This window comes from Aquarana catesbeiana, linkage group LG11 (assembly GCF_042186555.1).
Source record: "Aquarana catesbeiana isolate 2022-GZ linkage group LG11, ASM4218655v1, whole genome shotgun sequence".
Classification (NCBI taxonomy): domain Eukaryota; kingdom Metazoa; phylum Chordata; class Amphibia; order Anura; family Ranidae; genus Aquarana; species Aquarana catesbeiana.
This window is the reverse complement of record NC_133334.1, coordinates 264,365,155-264,384,873: the sequence shown is the minus strand read 5'-3', so window position 1 is coordinate 264,384,873 and position 19,719 is coordinate 264,365,155. Positions and strand designations below refer to the sequence as shown.

The following is a 19,719-nucleotide window of genomic DNA, read 5'->3' as shown; positions in this document are numbered from 1 at the left end:
GCTGGGATCACTGGTAATACATGAATGATCAACTACAGACTGCAGAGGTCAACATATCAAGTACCAAAGGGCTGCATGTGGCCACAGGTTGGACATATACAGTATTTCATTATGCATTATTAAGTTTATGCCTGTTTTGTTATACCTTATTATTTTTTACTATGGCATCTTAATAATATATTATTGGCTGTATAAATTTAACTTGTCATCCTTTTATATGTTCTGTGATAGGGTTTGGTTTCATTAAACAGAAAATATTGCACGCTATAAAACTCTTTTAGATCTATGGTGTTTATGCTATTTATATGAGGCAGACCTGTAAATCAGTGGTCATAATAAAGGTTTTAGTGAGTTTTATCACACCGGGGTCACTTCTGAACAAACTCCAGCCTGCAAAAGAAAAGGATCTTTATTACTTTTGTGTCCATTAGGCGAGAAACGTACAGAAATGGCTGTTTCATGCAACGCATAGCGATCGCACTGTTCATGTGATCTGCTGCAGGTGTCAATTAATTTTTATTTTTTTTATATATATATTTTTCTGTGTGTGTGTGTGTGTATGTTCTTTATTTTAACAGAAAAGTTATTACCATTCCATAAAACATAAAAAAGAAAAACCGTTCATGTCCATTACAATACATGCAGTACAGTGCTAGATATTCATAAATTCCATAGATCGCATTCTTTACTTCGTGTCAGTCAATCTATAAAACATTTTATTGGACTTGTGCTACATTCATCAGTGAGCAACACCATTTCTCACATTTTCGTATAACATAAATAACCTTACCAGATCCGAACAAGAAAAAGCAAAAAAAAAAGTGATAGATGCCAGAAAGAGGGAAGGCGAGGAAAAAAAGAGTGAGAGGGAGAAGAATGGGGGGGGGGGGGGGGGTCGTGGGAGCCTGTACCTTTTTCATGCGGTGCGATTTGAGCCATACAAAATAAATCGCACCACGCAGAATCTCATGTGGTTTGCACAGGAATGCATCGCATCAGTGTAAACCCAGACTTGAAGCAGACTTTTTTTTGGGGGGCGGTGGGAGCGGGTACTTGGTTTTGACAGGTACCTGCTCCCACTTCTGGGTAAGATCGCAGATTGGCGATCTACATGCCTTTACGGCCCCTCCTCCTTATATTTAGAGCTGAATTTCAGCCTTCCCTTCGGTCTTGCACAGTTGTACCGGCTCCTCTTGTGTACTGAAGTTGCTTACTGCTTTCACTGCACACTTGGATCTCCTTACAATGTGCATTAGAAGCTGCAGCAAGGCAGATTGAGCCCACCTAATTTCATTGGCTGGGGGATGTCCAGCACCATCTAGTACTTTCCTCCTCAGCCTGTCACTAGGCTGCCCCTTTCAGTCATTGGATTTCAGTTCTTTTCAATCACGGCGGCTCTGTGTCAACGTGTGCACGTTACCTGGGGCAATGTGCTTGCAAATGCCCCTTCCTCTAAACTGACATCCACTTATCAAGGCATGTTGATTTTGACTTCACTGATCTATCTGTGGTTTTTACCCTAGGATGAAGAAGACGAATACCTACCCGAGAATGTGACTTTTGCACCCAAAGATGTGACCCCCGTAGATTTCACTGTGAAGGACAATGTTCATGGCCTTGGTTACCGGGGCCTGGATCCTCGCCAGGCCTTGTTCGGATCTCTGGACTCTCATGTTAATCTTTTTGGTGACGGCTCTGATCGGACGTTCAGTTCACTGGGAGATGTGCGGCACAGCAAAGGAAGGAAAGTCGGGATTTCTGGACAGGTGCCACCTTATAATCCTATGTACTGCATTAGTAGCTACTATGGTTCTGGTTATACTAGGCCTTGCATCCAGAATATCTGTCCTGCAGCTCATTCACACCAGCAGCTGTGCATGGTTGGTGGTGTGCATGGTTGGGCAGAATCGTGCCAAGGCCAGCTGTTCTGTATTTGTCAGGGACCTCCTCCTCGCTGCACCCCTGTGGTCGCAGTACTAGCGTGTAAGCCTCACTGTGTTTTGTTTCCTGTGCAGGCTTTCGGTGTTGGGGCTCTGGAGGATGAGGATGACGACATATATGGCACAGACTCCATGTCCAAGTATGACACTGTGCTCAAAGAGGAGAGCGGAGACAACCTGTTTGGGTGGACGGCACCAAAAGAATATAGAAGCAAGAAAGGTAATGATTAGTAAAGTGCAGCTAACATTCACAAAACAAAAATGGCATATTTTTAGTACATGTGCATTTTCACTTGCAGTTGATTGGTTAAAATGGTCCAATCGGCCACTTCAGTATTTAAAAGTCCTGCTTAAAGCGGAGTTCCACCCAAAAATGGAACTTCAGCTTTAAGTGCAGTTGATCCCCTGATATGCCACATTTGGCATGTATTTTTTTGGGGGGGGGGGGGAGCGGATACCCTCTTTTTAGAAGGATCCAGCTCCCACTTCCTCCCGGGGCACCGTGGCGCCGGAAGCAAGTTGACCTCTCCCCCCTCCCTCTCGGCAATCATCTGGGACACGTCACAGGTCCCAGGTGATTGCCCGGCCAGTCACAGTGCGCAGCACGGCTCGCGCATGCGCAGTGCGTACCCAGCTGTGAAGCCACAGCCGGGCGCCCACAGTGACTCTGCCGGCTCCGCAGAGATTAGGAGGAGAGGAGTGGGGCTTCGTTCGCCTGCATCGCTGGACCGTGGGACAGGTGAGTGTCCAATTAATAAAAGTCAGCAGCTACACTTTTTGTAGCTGCTGACTTTTATATGGGAGGAACTCCGCTTTAACCACTTGAATACTGGGCACTTTTACCCCCTTCCACCCCAGGACAATTTTCAGTTTTCAGCGCTGTTGCACCTTGAATGACAATTGCGCGGTCATGCGACACTCTACCCAAACTAAATTTTTATCATTTTGTTCACACAAGCTTTTCTTTTGGTGGTATTTAATCACCACTGAAAGTGTAGAAAAAAACACATTTTTCTTTGTTTCTGTTTAATTGCAAAATTGTATTTCTTCATACATCTAAGCCAAAATGTATTCTGCTACATTTCTTTGATGAAAATAACCCAAGTCAGTGTATATAATTTAGTCTGTAGGAAAGGTATAGAGTCCACAAATTTATGGTATATATCTGAAAATTGATCAATCCTGACGTACTGACAGTCTGTCTCATTTTATGAGGACTTAAAATGCCAGGACAGTACAAGTAACCCCCAATTGACCTCCTTTTGGAAAGTAGACAGTCCGATACATGTATTAAGAGGACACATACTGTCTTCAGTGCAGTACAGCTTCATCATATAACTGGTGTTGCGGCGATCAGGGACACTGACCGGTGACAGTACAATGGTACAGACAGGGCTGTGATTTTGGCCCTGTCTGTACCATGTGATCACATTGACCAATCACACCTAGCAACACAATTGTACACAATGGATGGCATGAAAGGAAGCCATCCATTGTGTATAACTGTCATGTGACCTGCGGTGACGTGGTACCGGCAGCGAGCCGGTAAACTGATTAGTCATCGGCTGTGCCTGGTGGACACAGCCATTAACATATCGCACTGCTGTGCGGCCCCACTTTCTGAGTGGACATCATATGACATCCACTCTGAACTGTAAAGCCACCGCCCGGCCGTCATTCTGCTATAGACCAGGCAGGAAGGTGTTAAAGTAGAATTCCAGCCCAAACTGAACTAGTCTTAAAAATATCCCCCCCCCCCCCCCCCCCCCCCGCTACCTACGATGACCTAACCTTTGTAGGAAAGTATTTGTATATAAATATCTATTTTCAGCTCTTTCGGTCTGGTCATGTGATTCCCCTGCTTCAGTCAGTGGCTTCTCTAGAGGCGAGGAGAGAGATGCTCCACAACTCTTGGGAATTTCGGTAGTGGTGACGGCACCCATAGGCTCTAATGTCCCATCCATTGTCGGCGCTCCCTCCTCTTCCCTCCATACACCACTGGCTGACATGATGTCCCTGCTACGTTAAAGAGGTTTTAAACCTCCCTTTGCAAGTTGTACCTTTTTAGGTAAGCCTAGAATAAGGCTTACTTATAGGTACTGTAAATATCTCCTAAACATGTTCAGTTTAGGAGATATTAATAATTATTAATATTATTCAGGATCTATATAGTGCCAACATTTTGCGCAGAGCTTTACAACATGAGGGCAGACAGTACACTTATAATACAAATCAACACAGGAGGGATCAGAGGGCCCTGCTCGTTTAGAGCTTACAATCTAGAAATGTATACTGCGGCGATTGTCATCGGCGCATACTCTGTGAAGAAACAGCCCCTCGAGCCGTTTCTTCATGAGCGTGTGCCGTGACCGGCGGCTCCCACGGGAGTGACGTCATGAGGCTCCAGCCAGTCGGAGTCCGCAGCCCCGGAAGGAAGAGGGGTGAAGATGGATGCGGCGTGGGGACGGCACAGGCTTCGTTTGCAGGCAAGTGTCACATAATGTGCTAGTATGCGATGCATACCAGCACATTATGCTTTTACTTTGCAGGGTAAAAGAAGGGAAGTAAAACCCATCAGGGTTTACTTCATCATTAACAAGGTAATATCTGGGTTTGGAAAGGCATTTGGTGCACACAAAGTAAATCCTTTGTGGCTTTTGAGGAATATATTTATTCACATGAGTTTTTGTGCCCAGAGTTTAGCTTTTAACTCTGATTTTGCTGTGGAGGAGTAGCACTATTGTCCCTCAGTGGCCCTTTCTGTCCCTGTGCTACCTGTACTCACAGATCTGCCTTCGCTGTGTGCCAAGTGCTTGTATCAACAGAGGTGTGCCCATTGTTGTGTTTGTTTGCGTAGCCATGGGCAGCGGCCATGTTTACCTCTTCGCTCTGTCTATAAAGCACTTGTGTTGTGTTAGCTGTTAACCCATTCTGTGGTGCTCAGCACTTAGTACAATAAAATCCTGGGCAATCCGTTGTATTTCCCACACTTACATTTTATGTTTGTTTTTGTTTGTTTTTGTTTTTTTGTTTTTTAAAATGCTTGCTTTTAGAGCTAGAGCAATAATTCTAGCAAAAGACCTCCTAATTCTAAACTGGTAACCTGTAGAAATTTCTAAACGTCGCCTATGAAGTTTTTTAAGAGTCGAAGTTTGTCGCCATTCCACGAATGGGCGCAATTTTGAAGCGTGACATGTTGGGTATCAATTTACACGGCATAATGTTACCTTTCACAATATAAAAAAAAAATTGGGCTAACTTTACTGTTTTCCTTTTTTATTTTGAAAAGTGCTTGAGCAAAGAATGGCCTGATCATGAAGGCCTTACGCCCTTCATGAATCAGGCCATTTTTTGCTATTCAGCACTGCGCTACTGGAGCTCAAGTGGTTAAAGTGTATTTTTAGTGCGAAATTACAATTATCTTTGATCAGACTATGTGAACTGCTGTGCCATTTTTTTTTTTTTTTTTCCAGGGTCTACGAAAGAACTCCAATACATTGGCAAAGTCCTAGAGGGCTTCTCTATAACGACACAATCGTCTGCACTCAAAAAGGTAAAATAGCCCTTCCAACGTCCTCCTTAGTGTATGGATTAAATTTGATAAACTTGTTGTGAAATCAATCAGACTAAGCTGGCAGCTATCCTAATTTTTCTTTTAGTTTCGTAATTATGTTTGCATGAAGGCTTTCTGAAACCATCATAAAATGTTGGCAGAAACCAAGAATGCAATAAATGTTCCTCTGGCGTGTGAGATAACAGTAATCTCAATGTCAAACAATGCAACGCGAGAGAGAGGGAATAACCGTGGAGGAGTAAAAAGGTTTGAATAAGGCCGGCCATAGATGGAGCAGCAGTTGCAGGAAAGAAATTTGCTCGAAATTTATTTATTTATTTCCCCCTCCCCCATCAACACAGGCCGTACTGACAGGGGAATCCCTCCCACCTCCAGACAGGGGAAGCTGTCCCCACTGGGAGAATGCAGTAATTATTGCTAGCGGCTATAACAGCCACCAGCAATAATCATATGTAAAATCCAGCAGGCTGGTTGTACCCAAGTTGATTGATCGATCAACTTGGGTACATTCAGCCTGCCCATACATGGTTTGAATCTCAAATTCAAAACCTTGCAGCTGATTGTTTTCTATGCAGAGCTGCGCAAGATTTTGCACACTCCCAGTTTAGTAAATCAACCCCAGTGTCTTTACGCTGTAGAGGCAAATGCGTATATGCGCATGCAGCATAACAATTGCAGTGGGGATAGACTGGAAAGGTTTTAGATACTACTTGTGGTCTCTGCAGAGATTTCACCTCCCTTCCTGTTTTTTTCTGGTGTTTAACTTGGACAGGAAGATATGGAGAATCTCTCCAATGGGGACACAAGTCAACTTAAACCTTACTGGGGTTCTAACCTTTCCCCACTTTACTAAAAACATTAGGGTAGATTTACTAAAACTGGAACACTCAGAATCTGGGGCAGCTGTGCATGGTAGCCAATCAGCTGCTAACCTCAGCTTGTTCAATTAAGCTTGGTCAATAAAACCTGAAAGCTGATTGGTTTCTGTGAGAAGTGAGCCTGATTTTGCACTTTCCAGCTTTAGTAAATAAATCCCAATGTATTTACTGCTAAGAGATTACTTCTTACTTTCTGTTCTGTTTTTAAACCCATGAAATAGTCAGGTAGTGAGGACCTTTTCCAAGCTTGCAATAAAAAAAAACTGGGAAGCTGTGCTCCAATTTCCTGCTATCCCATTTGTATACTGAGTTAGATTACATTAAGTGCATAAAAAAATTAAAACATTTTTGTTATGGTGTGCCTTTAACGGATAAATGTTTGAATGTTCGCAGGTTTATCCGGCACCTGAGCTCCCGAGGGATTACAAGCCGGTGCACTACTTCCGACCTGTGCTAAGTGCAGCCAGTCAGAATTCTGCTACTTTGCAGGCCCTGCTGGCGTCTTCCCAGAGTCCTCCTGCTGAGCCAAAGAAGGATCAACTACCTAGTAGACACCAACTCAGCTCTTCCCAGAGAAGGGAGATGCTGGGGGAGGAGGCACTTCAGGGTGAGTGGTATTCATGGTTTCAACACAGTACATACGAGCATTAGGGTTTCAAGTGCAGGATCACGATATCTGGGAACTCTTGATGGTCATCAGCAACATGTAGCAGGTGCTTTTTTTTTTTTAACATATTGGGGGAGATTTACTAAAACTGGCGCACGGAATCTGGTGCAGCTGTGCATCGTATCAATGAGCTTGTTTTAAAAGAGATACTGTACGAGTTTTTTTTTTTTATATATTCATACTTACCTAGGCGGATGCAGCTTCAGACCGATGCTGCACTGAGAACAGAGCCACCGAACACCGCGATGACTTGAATCTCTCCTGCTCTGATCCTCCACTCTCATTAGAGCGGTGAGCTGTGAAGGGGCCCGCTGAAATGCTAAGACTGCCATGGGTCAAGGCAGTTGACCGATCCAGACTTCGGAAGTCGGGATGGAGCACTGCCTCCACTGATGGCAGTGGAGAGCGGACTTCAGACCCCTCTCCGCTAAAAACGGATCACAGGAGTGCAAAATCAATTGCACTCCTGTGACCCAGAGGAGAAGCCCAGCCAAACGAGCTCAGGCTGGACTTCTCCTTTTTTAAGTAAGCGTTAATAATAAAGCCTAGAAGCTGATTGGTTGCTATTTACAGCTGCACCAGATTCTGTGTGCACCAGTTTTAGTCAATCTCCCCCTATTACGTCAAACTTCTGATGAGGACATGCCTTCTAGATCAAGCGGGTTGGGTCATTCTTGCATTTTCAAGGAGATCTTGAGGGCAGTAATTTAAAGTGGGAGTAAACTCCCATGCATGAATTGTGCCTATAATGAGGCTTACCTATAGGTACTGTAAATATCTCCTAAACGTGCGCCGTTTAGGAGATATTTACTGTAAATGCAGCCGGAGACTTCACCTGGGCCATTTCTTCAGAGTCATGCGCTATAAACTGCGGCTCCGGCGCGCATGCTTGGGAGTTATGTCATCGTGACTCCGGCCACTCACACAGCTAGAGTCGAACCCGGAAGGAAGGCCGGGTGAAGATGGAAGCTGTGACGGCACGCCGCTGGAGGGCTTTGCTCTAAGGTAAGTAGCACATTATAACTTTACCTTGTAGGTTAAAAAATAAATAAATTGCTGGCGCTTTAAGGGAGTTTGAGGTGGTGAGGGCAGCTAGTATACCCCCCTGAGTCCAGTTTTCTTTGGCTAGTGTGGCGCCAGGGCATTAATTGGCAAGAGAGCTTGGGATGTCCATACTGGGTTCACTGGAACTTGGAAGTGTTGATGCTGAGAAGGTTGCAGCATGGAAACCAGGATACCTGGAAAAACTCCAGGGCATAAGCTGAACTCGTAGTCCGGATGTAGGCTAGGGTCCGTAACCGTCAGGCATGGAAACAAAAGGGTCAGGTCACCAGAGGCTGTGGTCCTCATTGGGCAGCAAGGTTTAGGAACAGCGGTCTGCAGTGCCCTCCTAGTTTGCATGCAGGGTGCTGGACTCATAGGTTTCTATGAGGTTTTTTTTGTCTCTTTCCAAGCCACGTGATTAGAGGCAGAGGCTCTAAAAAAGGTTGGGCTCAGGGCGCAGAACCCACCCACTTGTGACACTAGCGAATCGATATTAGCTATTGTCTTCCTGCTTCTTCTCCTGGCCAATCAGGAAAGAAGGCGGATCGGGTTGGCCGGGAGGAGAAGCCATAGAGTAACTGGGTTTGGGGGACCGTGGAGGGGTCAGTGCGGGGGGGGCGGCTGTGGAGGGCTGAGTGCGGACCTGGGGGGGGGGGGGTTGCAGCCACTGCTGCAGTGGTTGGGCAGTGCAGCACAAGAACAGCAGAGAGCTTTGAAGTACATAGAACAGGCCGGGGACAGCAATGGAGAGACTAACTCTAAATTATCTGCATAACACCCATGCACACCTGCCCATGCCAATACATGAGCATACATGCTGGCATAACCTTCCTGAAGGCACGAATAAAAACCCGACAAATTGGAATCATGCCGCATTTTGTGATTTTTAAATTCCTAGGTCCAGCTTCTGTCCTAGACCTCCTCTCCAATAAGGACCGGGAAAGGATCAAAGACATGACACAGACCTTAGAGGAGCAGAGGCTGAAAGCACAGAAACTCGCACAGGAAGCTATAAAGAACCGCTTTCAGGCCGCGTCTGCAGATGAGGCACAGAACAAGCGGCAGGATGAGTTACTTGACCGCCGGCTCATACCGCCAAATGCGTCAGAATTCCGACCCTTTGAGGGGAATCCAGAAAAACAGAAAAGATATGAAATATACACCCGGAAACTCCACGAAGGACAGAAAGGTAGCAGATCATAATTTATTTGTTTTTTTTGTAAAATCTCTAATCGTTGCACACTATACATTGACACCGAGAGGTTGATTTACTAAATATACTGCGCACTTGCTCTAGACCTGAGAGAAAGCTCTGAAGTGAGGGGAAGCTCTGCTGGTTTCTTTCATCCAATCATGTACAAACAAAAATGCAGGTTTTTTTTCTTTTTTTTTTTTTTTTTTTTTTTTTTTTTTTCCTTGCATGTTTGTGATTTAAGTATTCTTTTCAAAGTGAAACTTTACCTCTTTTACTAAGCTCTGGAGCAAGTGGAGTTGCAGTGCACAGTATATTTTTCTTTAGTAAATCAACCCCAATGTCCTGTCTTCTTCCTGTCTCATTTACTGTAGTAGGCACAGTCTAGGCTTTTTCTTTTTTGGAGTTGAGGCTTGAGGTATTTGCAATCTCAAAACTTTTTTGTATTTTCAGTTCACACTATAAAGTACAATTACGGTATTTTTACATATAGGTCGCTTTTACAGGAGTTTTTGTGGGATTTTTGTGCATGCTGTTCCAAATGGGAATGTACTTTTTTTTTTTTTTTTTTTTTATCTTCAAGGTTTTAAATTGTAAATGATATTTCTTTTTTGGTATAAAAATTAAAAACATATATAATTAAAAATGTCAGCAGGTTAAACTCCAGCTAAAAAGTTTTTTTACCTTTTCATAACATGTTACACCCATATTCGGGGTGTAATGCGTTATGAATGCACCTCCCTGATCCCCAGCTGTGCCAGCGGGGGGCCGCATCACTCATTCTCAACGCTCTGTGACTGGAAAACTACAAGGTCCAGCAGCCTTTGCGGCTGTCAGGTTCTAGTTTTCAATGAACTATCATGGAGCTGTGTGCGCTGTGTTAGTTCATTCATTCTTCCGGTCAGCATGTATCAGCTGAGACCTTGATCTGCTGATCACTAGTGCAGGTTCTTACAACAAAAAATAATAAATGCATATTTTTTTTTACCGGCAAAAAAAACATGCATTTATTTATTTTTTTAAATTTTTTCTGAGAAGGTGAACTTATCCTTTTTAATATTTTTGTAGCAGTTTACCTTCCTTTTAAAGGGCTGTGGGATCTCCCTGCCGCATCAGAGAGACTTGTATGACCGACACCAGTGCTGGCTGGTTACTTGTCTCTACCCCCTCTGTTTGGTTTGCCATTCACAAAAAGCACAGTCTTTGGTGACAAGGTTTTGACAATATCTACTTGGGAGTGAAGCACCACACCGTAATACTGCAGTATGGACACAAGGTTATTGCAATGTAAAATCAAATGAAGTCTGTATACATGGCTAGCATGCTTTGGGGGCCAAGCCTTTGCCCTTACCCCCTTCATCAGTGCGTTAGGGCCCTTTTACACTGAACACAGTTGAATGCAATTGGATGCATTTTGAACTCTACTCCAACTGCATAGACAGCCCAAAATCAAGGTAGTCCTATGGGCATAGTTCACACCATTGCAGTGCAGTTCAGCGCAGTTTAAAAAAATAAAAAAAAAGTAGAGCATGCAGAATTTTTCCGCACTTCCAATGCACTGCGCCATGCCTATTTAAGCCAAGAAAACCAAGCCCAAAAAACGTATTGGAAAAATGCACGGCAAACGCAGCACAAACACATGTAAACATGCAGTCAGAAATGCGCAGTTACGTGCAGTTTCTGGTGTGAATGGGCCCTTAAAGTGGTACTTCAGTCATTTTTCATCTTTCCATCTATTAAAACTTGTTTTAACTTTGGTTAGTAAAACCGTTTTTTTCTGCCAGTAAATCCTTGAATCTTGTCTGGGAAAAAAGCCTAGGCGTATGACATCATGCATAGCTTACTCTTGTGAGAGTTTGCCAGGAAGGGAAGGGGGATGAGTCATAAGAGGGCCAATGAGAGCAGCAGAGCTGGAGGTGTGTCGGTGTAAATCCAGGAAGTGAACAGGCGGCAGCTTCAGCTGCCCACAGCTAAAATGGATGCAGCCAGACTCAATGGCAGCCAGACTCAATGAAGGGAGATTTCTGCAGCATATTTTGCAAGTACAGAATCTCAGTATATATAAAATAATACGCAGAGTGGTTGGAATGAAGCTTCAGAATGGAAACTTTTTTTTATTACAAATGACGTGAGCAGATTGCAGTTCCTTATTAAAGGTGTATTTTTTTTTTAATGTACAGACAAATGCAACAGCTCCTTGTTGCAGCCTTTCATTTTTGTCTGCATTTTCTATAAAGCTCTCCTCCTTTCCTTGCTTTAAACCACATGATAATCAAGGAAATGATTTGGAAGCTGAGGGCATACTAAGGCTTTGTAGAAGTGGAGCTCCTTTTTGCTCGGCTGTGACTCACCAGACGGTCAGACCGCAATTGGATACAAGGTCAAAATGTACTTTGTAATTTCCCCGCATCTGATTGAATCAGCCAGAACATCGTTTATTATGACCTTTTTTAAAGGGTGAGTTCACCTTTTCAAGAAAAATGTAACAAACTCCTAATCTTCTCCTGGATACACTTCTGTACCCTGTTACATGTAGTTGTCATGATGCCCTGTGCTGCCAGCGTAGTGCTCTGTAAATGATGGCTTCGGCTGCCTACTTACAAACAAAGCAGCAGGGGATTCACTTAACCACTTGTCTACCAAGGTATGTTTCTAAATCGCATGGTAGAGAAGTGGTTAAATCAAGCAGCAGCAGCTATCAGCTTGGTACTGACTTTCTGATTAAAAGTGTTCACTTTTTTGGGGCTCTCAGAAGACCCCTAATAAGACAATAAAGAGTACCTGTCATCTGCCCATACTACCGCATAAGGGGCTTGTCAGCCCCCTTGTGATAGCAATAAAGTTAAATTGGGTGTAAAGGCAGAAGATATTTTTTTTTTTTTACCTTAATGCATTGGGGTAAAAAACCTTCTGGGTACAGCCCCCACTTATACTTACCTGAGCCTCATCTTGATCCAGCGATGTGCATAAGAGCAGCGGCTCTCCCGAGTCTTTTTTTTTTTTTTTTTTATTATTGGCTCACACAGCAAATGGCTGTCAATCACAGCCAGAGAGCCAATAAGGGGAGATCAGGGGGCGGTGCCAAGCCGCACTGTGTCTGTGAATTGACCATGTTCATTCATAGGATCGTGGCTCAGGAACGAGCTTGCTAGAATGCCCCCATAGCAAGAGCCTTGCTATGGAGGCAGGGGGGAGGAGCCAGGACTGCCAGCGGGGGACCCAAAAAGAAGAGGATCGGGGCTGCTCTGTGCAAAACCATTACACAGAGCAGGCAAGTATAACATGTTTGTTAAAAAAAAAAAAAAAAAAAAAAGAAAAAACCTTTTTAGAATCGCTTAGGATTAGTAGAACTAGGTCCAGATACACACTGGCGTCGTGGGAACCAGCGCAATTCCTGTGCAGGTTCCAGCATCGCATGTCACTCGCAGGCAGTTCGCACTGCCCTCTTTCAAAAGAAAGTTCATGACACCTCCAGATCGGATCACAGTGCAAACTGTCAAATGGTACTGGAAGCGGATCGCATGGGTGTGAACACCCATGTGATCCGATTTCAGTGCGGACCAAAAAAAGGGTCCCACACCATTTTGATGCAAATGCGATGCGATTTCAGCCATACAGTTTGTATGGCTGAATTCACGTGGCACAGACATCGCATGTGATCTGCACAGCATTGCGGTGTGAATCCCATGCAATGTCTGTATTCAAAACAGTGTGAACCGAGTTTTGTAACCCCTGTCAGATGTGGGGTGTGTGGTTTTTTTTTTTTTTTTTTTTTTTTGCCATTTCGGGAAATTTTCCTTCACTTCCTGTCCCATAGCCAAGACAGGAAGGGAAAGGCAATCCTTCATAAGTTAGGGAATCCGGGGCTTTCCCCAGGGTCACCAGAAGTAGTGTCCCCATTGGAAGATTTCCCTTCTATTCCTGTTTGAGTGTCAAGCCAAAATTTGGAGATTTTCTTTTGATGATAATGGATGATTATAAGACAAAACAGGGGGCACAGACAGAAATTAAAACCTGACATATTCCAGTCCTTCTGCACTCTATATAAAACTAAAAACGGAGTTTTGTCTTTTTATAGGTTAACGAATTAAAAAAAATAAAATAAATGTAATAAAATATAGCACCCCTATGCACACCCCCTACGTATTGAGCAGCATAGGGCAGTCATGTATATGTTGCGCCGCATATGGGAGGTATCATCATGAATTTTGGAGTGAGAGCAATTTTTCTAAGACCGTAATTGACAGTTAACTTCTAAACTCCTCACCTGTAAAGGCTTTTCAAGTGTAGCCTATGGAGAATTTTGGGTACCATCGTGTTTTTTTTGGAATTCATGTGCCTGTCCATTTTCAGGGCTAGACATGTTTGGTATCTATTTCAGGGTGGATAAAAATCAATGATTTTTTTTTTTATTTAATATATATATATATAATATATATATATATATATATATATATATATATATATATATATATATATATATATATATATATATATATATATATATATATATATATTTATTTTTTAATCAAGTAAAGTCAAGTAAAAATCTATTTAAAGATACATTCATAATTTAGTTTATTTAGCATGAAATGGAGCATGAGGCTGTAAATTCTGCAATATTTACATTTTTTGGTAAACTCATTCATTGAATGCAAGCTGAGATAACATGCACTGCATTGATGCATTCACACAATTTTCACAGTAACCATGAGATAAACCAAAGTTCAAGAATATTCCTTTATCCCATTGATTTGCAAATCCTATGTACACTACAAACTGTACGGTTCTGATATCGTTGTTTTACTAACTTGACCGCTTATTATTCTAAATGAGAAAACCTTCATTTTGTTTGCAAATATTAAAGATTCTAACTACCAGCAAGAATGAGTCCTTACATTTAAAGAGCACCTGTCATTTCAGATCCATCATGGCAGCGCCTGTTAGCGGCATCCACTCACCTGCTGCCACCACGTCCCTCACCTTGTTGTGTCACTGCCGCATCACCAGCCGTCCCATTAAAGTGAATGGGACTGTCAGTGAGCCAACAGCGGGTCAGAGGTGGAGCCGCTGCGGGACAGATGACAGTTACTCTTTGAAAATAATGATTTAAATCGAGTTGATTCAAGCCTTTTTTACTAGCGATTTAAATTGTGAATTAAATTGACTTGATTTAAATCAAATCCACCCTGATCTATTTACCCGACAGACTTTTTTTTTTTCTTTATTTTACAAACATATTGGGTAAAATAGTATAGTATGTGTGTTTTGCACTTAATTATAGTGTATAGTTTCCCTAATTTAAAATGTTTGCTAAACAGTTGCAATATTAAAAATAGCAACTACCACTAATTAATCTCCAGGATCTTTGCTTTCAGAAAATATATACTTTTTGGGGGGGGGGGGGGTTACAGTAATTTATAGCAAGCAATGCAGATTTTTAACATGTGCAAAAAATGAAATTGCCCCAGTAGGCAGGTGGTTAAAGTGGTTCAGAAAGGCAGAAAGTTTTTTATACTTGACTGCATTCTATCTATGGAGGAAGATAATGTTTCTGCATGCACCCCCAGCCCACCTAAATACATACCTGAGCCCGATTTTCCATCCAGTGATGTGCACGAGAGCCGAGACGCTGTGGGCTCTCTTGCTCCTCATTGACTCATATACAGCAGCAGGAGCCAATCACAGCCAGTGAGGAGGGAGCCGGGCTGAGCAGTGCTCTGTGTGTCTTATGGACATACAAAGCAGGACTCGGAGTATGAACACACAAGTACCCCTATGGGCATCCAGATATGACAGAAGTGCACCTGCCTGCTAGCCAAAAAAGGTAATAAGCTTTAAAAAAAAAAAAATAAATAATAATGATTAGTGGCAATGCAGGGTGGGCAAACTTTAAAAATTAGGTGGAACTCCGCTTTAATGGGTGATCCCCCCCCCCCCCTTAGGGGAGGAAAAAAAAGGGCATGGAGTTCCCGCTAAAAGTATACATACTGGATTATCTTTTGAGGAGCATCTGATATGACTGTTAAGAAGGCATGCCCCCCATATACTATACCAGACCCATTGAATCTGGTATGGATGTTAAAGGAGGACCCCACAAAAAAAGCGTATAAACCCCCCCCCCCCCAAAAAAAAATTCCATACAGACCTTTAGCGCATTCCTAGTGCTAGATACTGATCAGCACCAGACCCGTCATAAATGTATTGAGTTTGGTGGCTGTCAGAAAAGAACACCAGCGGGAACACATTAGTACATAAGCCTGAATATGCTGTAAATTATAGACCGCTATCAGTAAATTCTGCTTATTTTCCAGACGCTCTGGAAACTTCCCTGGACTCCAGCATGACCGAATGGGAGCAATCTCGCGAGCAGGATGAGTTCATGCGGTCTGCCATGTTGTACAAGCCGACCAATTCCTCTCTGTCCTCTCGATTCACCCGAGGAAAGCACGAAGATGATTCGGACAATGTGGAAGTTCCCAGGGATCAAGAGGTTCCTTCCCCAGAGATTTCTATAATATTTATACATTATTGTGTCTATCTTATGAGACAAAGTGCAATGACCCTTTACTACTAATCATTGCTCATCTGACTGCACAACATCGTTCGCTTCCCTTTCAAAATTACCCCACAATGTCACGGTCATACTGTGTGGTTTTTTTTTTTTTTTTTTGTAAATTCCTTTGTAGAGATGGGATGTTCTGGATTTTAATAGCCTAATCTTTAAATATATGAATTGTTTTTTAAAGTGTTTGTAAAGCCACTTTTTTTTTTCGTTTTTATAGTTCCCTCTGTTAGATAACCTGATCTCCCCAGTGTATGTGATTTATAAAAATATGCTGCCTAATACCTTATTATCGAATGCCAATCGGCACTCACGTGACTGCCCGCTGGTCTCCTCTCCGATCTAAAAAGCTGCAGGGGGAGGGGCCCCCCACTGACAGCCAGGAGGAGGAGAGGCAGAGACCAGCGGGCAGTCACATGAGCGCCGAGACCCACACGGAAATAAGGTATTCGGCAGCATATTTTTGTAAATCATACACTGGGGAGTATCATGCCACCTAACAGGGGGAGCTATAGAACTAAAACAGTTATTTTTACAGCAGGAGGGGGGATAAAGGAGCAGGCAGAGCTGACAGGGAGGGGGAGAGGAGGACAGGGGAGAGCAGATGACGGAGGCACGTAAACTGACCACAGTGTCAGGGCTCAGCAGCCATGATAATCCGTGGTCATTTTACAGGGGGAAAGGCAGAATCAGCCAGGTATTTCAGGTGATAGAAGGGGCCAAATGACACAGCACAAACACTGTGCTGCATAACATGCTTTTAAAGGAACAGGATCCAATTTTTATTTATTTTTTATACACTTTTTAAAGCTGAATTAAAATACCAGGATAAAAATGAATGTCAAATTAAAAGATTAATCAGCAAAACCAGCTTTTGCTGCAATATTCATCTTCAATGCAGAGATTCCTCCGCAGTACTTTTTTTTTTTTTTTTACTGCTGACCTCTCCTAAAATGCTGCCTGGCTCTCATCCAGGGACAAGTAAGCAAATCGTGAGGGTTTTTTTAAATTTACCTAACCACGTGCTGGTTCCGGATGAGTAGCTAAAGAAAAGGCACTGAAAACAGACAGCCAGGCAAACAACATTGTGAAAGCAGGTCCGCGATGGCAGGGACCCTGGGTACTGTGTGTGCACTATTTGGTTTCATTGGGTGTATCGAGCTTACCATAGATCCATGTGTGCAATGGCAGCTCTCTAGCACATGTGCATTGCTGCACAATACTGGCTAGGGATAAGGTGTGTAAAGGGCTTTGGCTAAGAGACGTGTCTGTTAGTCTGTGCTTACTAATTATGAGGTGCGGAGTGCCTTTGAGGATAATAATAATAAATTACAATACATTATATTTTTTATGTTATATAATATATTGACAATTGTGCTCATACCCTGGCAGAATTTATGATTTCTTGGCCGTTTTTCAGAGAATATGAATGATAACACAAAAACATTTCTTTCACTCATGGTTAATGTTTGACTGAAGCCATTTATTATCAATCAGCTGTGTTTACTCTTTTTAAATCATAATGGCAACAGAAACTACCCAAATGACTCTGATCAAAAGTTTACATACCCTGGTGATTTTGGCCTGATAACATGCACACCAGTTGACACAAAGGAGTTTGAATGGCTATTAAAGGTAACCATCCTCACCTGTGATCTGATTGCTTATAATTAGTGTGTGTGTATAAAAGGTCAATGAGTTTCTGGACTCCTGACAGACCCTTGCATCTTTCATCCAGTGCTGCACTGATGTTTTTGAGTTCTGAGTCATGAGGGGGTTCTGTGGAAATCAAACCACGGTCAGGTAGACCAACTAAAATTTCAGCCACAACTGCCAGGAAAATTGTTGCATCAGCCAGGAAGCTGCGCATGGGACATACTTGGAAATTCCAACATGACAATGATCCAAAACACAAGGCCAAGTCGACCTGTCATTGGCTACAGCAAAATAAAGTGAAGGTTCTGGAGTGGCCATCTCAGTCTCCTGACCTCAATATCATTGAGTCACTCTGGGGGGATCTCAAAACATGCAGTTCATGCAAGACAGCCCAAGAATTTACAGAAACTGGAGGCCTTTTACCAAGAGGAATGGGCAGCTTTACCATCTGAGAAGATAAAGAGCCTCATCCACAAATACCACAAAAGACTTCAAGCTGTCATTGATGTTAAAGGGGGCAATACACGGTATTAAGAACTGGGGTATGTAAACTTTTTTGATCAGGTTCATTTGGGAAGTTTCTGTTGCCATTATGATTTAAAAAGAGTAAACACAGTTGATTGATAATAAATGGCTTCAGCCAAACTAACCATGAGTGAAAGAAAAGTTTTTGTGTTATCATTCATATTCTCTGAAGAATGGCCAAGAAATCATAAATTCTGCTGAGGTATGTAAACTTATGAGCACAGCTGTGTGTGTGTGTGTGTATGTATATCTATCTATTGTATGTATTATTTTTATTTTCAATTTTTTTTTTTTTTTTTTTTTTTTTTGTATTCAGTGTGGTAAATTACAGACAGTAGTTTAATCACCTCTCACATGTTTCTGTTTCTCCCACAGGGCGATATGGATGACAAGTCTGCGGCGGTGAAAATGAAAATGTTTGGGAAGCTGACCAGAGATCAATTTGAATGGCACCCGGACAAACTGCTGTGTAAACGCTTCAACATCCCTGATCCTTATCCAGGGTAAGCTGCAGGGGAATGCCATTCATGGCGGAGCTGTGCAGGCCCAGACATGCCTGACCATTCTAGATCCAGGAGCCGAGTCCTCACTCCTCCTGTTGGAGGCCTCAAATTCCACCGTGACATCGTCCTTTCACTCACGTACGGGCTTTGAGATTTGTTTATAAAAATGTCAGCTGTGAAAGGAAACATCACCTTATCTTTGACAGTAGCCTGCTTTTCAGGTTTATGGAAGTGTACACATTGAGTTCAAAACAGGCTGATTCACCGTTTTGTTGTCTGTGTGTTTAGTCTGGGTTCTTCCTTTCCTTCCTAAAAATGATAAATCTGACCTCCAGCCTTGCCTTCAGTGTTGCAAAGTTGCACAGGCTCCTTCTGTGCAGAAATTTTTACTCTGGTTTCACTGCACACTGTGAGCTTCTCACACTGCATTAGAAAGTGCAGCAAGTCAGAGCCAGCCTCGTTTACGGACTGGAGAGCATCCAGCATCATCTAGGCCAGGGGGGTGACTTTCCTGGGCCACATTAGAAGAGGAATTGTCTTGGGCCGCATTTGCTTGAGTAGGGTAGCCCATTTATTTTAATTGTGCTGCTGTACCTGCATTTCATGCAGAAAAAAAAGGTTCCTGCATCATTTTTGAGCTGCAATAGTCAGGAAATCGCATGGTGCTTTTCCACCATGCAATTTCTCGTTGTTTCCCACACCTGAAAATGTGCTGCGTTTTTTGTTTTTTAGTTTTGTGAGGGTGCAATTAGGAATGACTGACTGGCAGCCCCCACTCATCTGTAAAGAGCTGCGGGTGGTTGCATTTGTGGGAACAGCTGCGATACCCGCAGTAGTGTGAACCAGCCATGAATTCATGTACCGTTTTGTAAAATCTGTGCTTTTTTACATCTGTCTGTGAATATCTGTTATGGACATTCAGACTGCGTGTCTGTAACAAACATTCATGGAAAAATCATGGATTTTACAAACTGTCCTTGAATTTAATGGTGGTTGGAAGGTGGTGGGGTGGTTGGGAGCAACTAAGATCTGGGGGGGGGGCAGCCCTGCTTTAGCTGTTGCTGGTACTTTTACAAAAATGACACCCCCGGCATCCCTTTAGCTGTGCTCCTTTCTGCATTCTGTGCTGCCATGCAAGTAGGTGTACGCAGCATCCCCTGCGTCCCTCTATATGT

The 19,719-nt window shown here is 43.0% G+C and overlaps 1 protein-coding gene across 2 annotated transcripts in view; it reads left to right on the top strand.

Moving 5' to 3' along the window:
* Positions 1-19,719, top strand: part of GPATCH1 (G-patch domain containing 1) — a 57,498-nt gene that overhangs the window by 13,966 nt on the left and 23,813 nt on the right. For both annotated transcript variants that reach the window (XM_073605783.1, XM_073605782.1), the window contains exons 7-13: positions 1,524-1,766; positions 2,016-2,160; positions 5,414-5,493; positions 6,786-6,999; positions 9,002-9,292; positions 15,610-15,788; positions 18,417-18,544. In XM_073605783.1, coding sequence (XP_073461884.1) covers positions 1,524-1,766; positions 2,016-2,160; positions 5,414-5,493; positions 6,786-6,999; positions 9,002-9,292; positions 15,610-15,788; positions 18,417-18,544 — 1,280 coding nt within the window. The remainder of the gene's footprint in view (positions 1-1,523; positions 1,767-2,015; positions 2,161-5,413; positions 5,494-6,785; positions 7,000-9,001; positions 9,293-15,609; positions 15,789-18,416; positions 18,545-19,719) is intronic.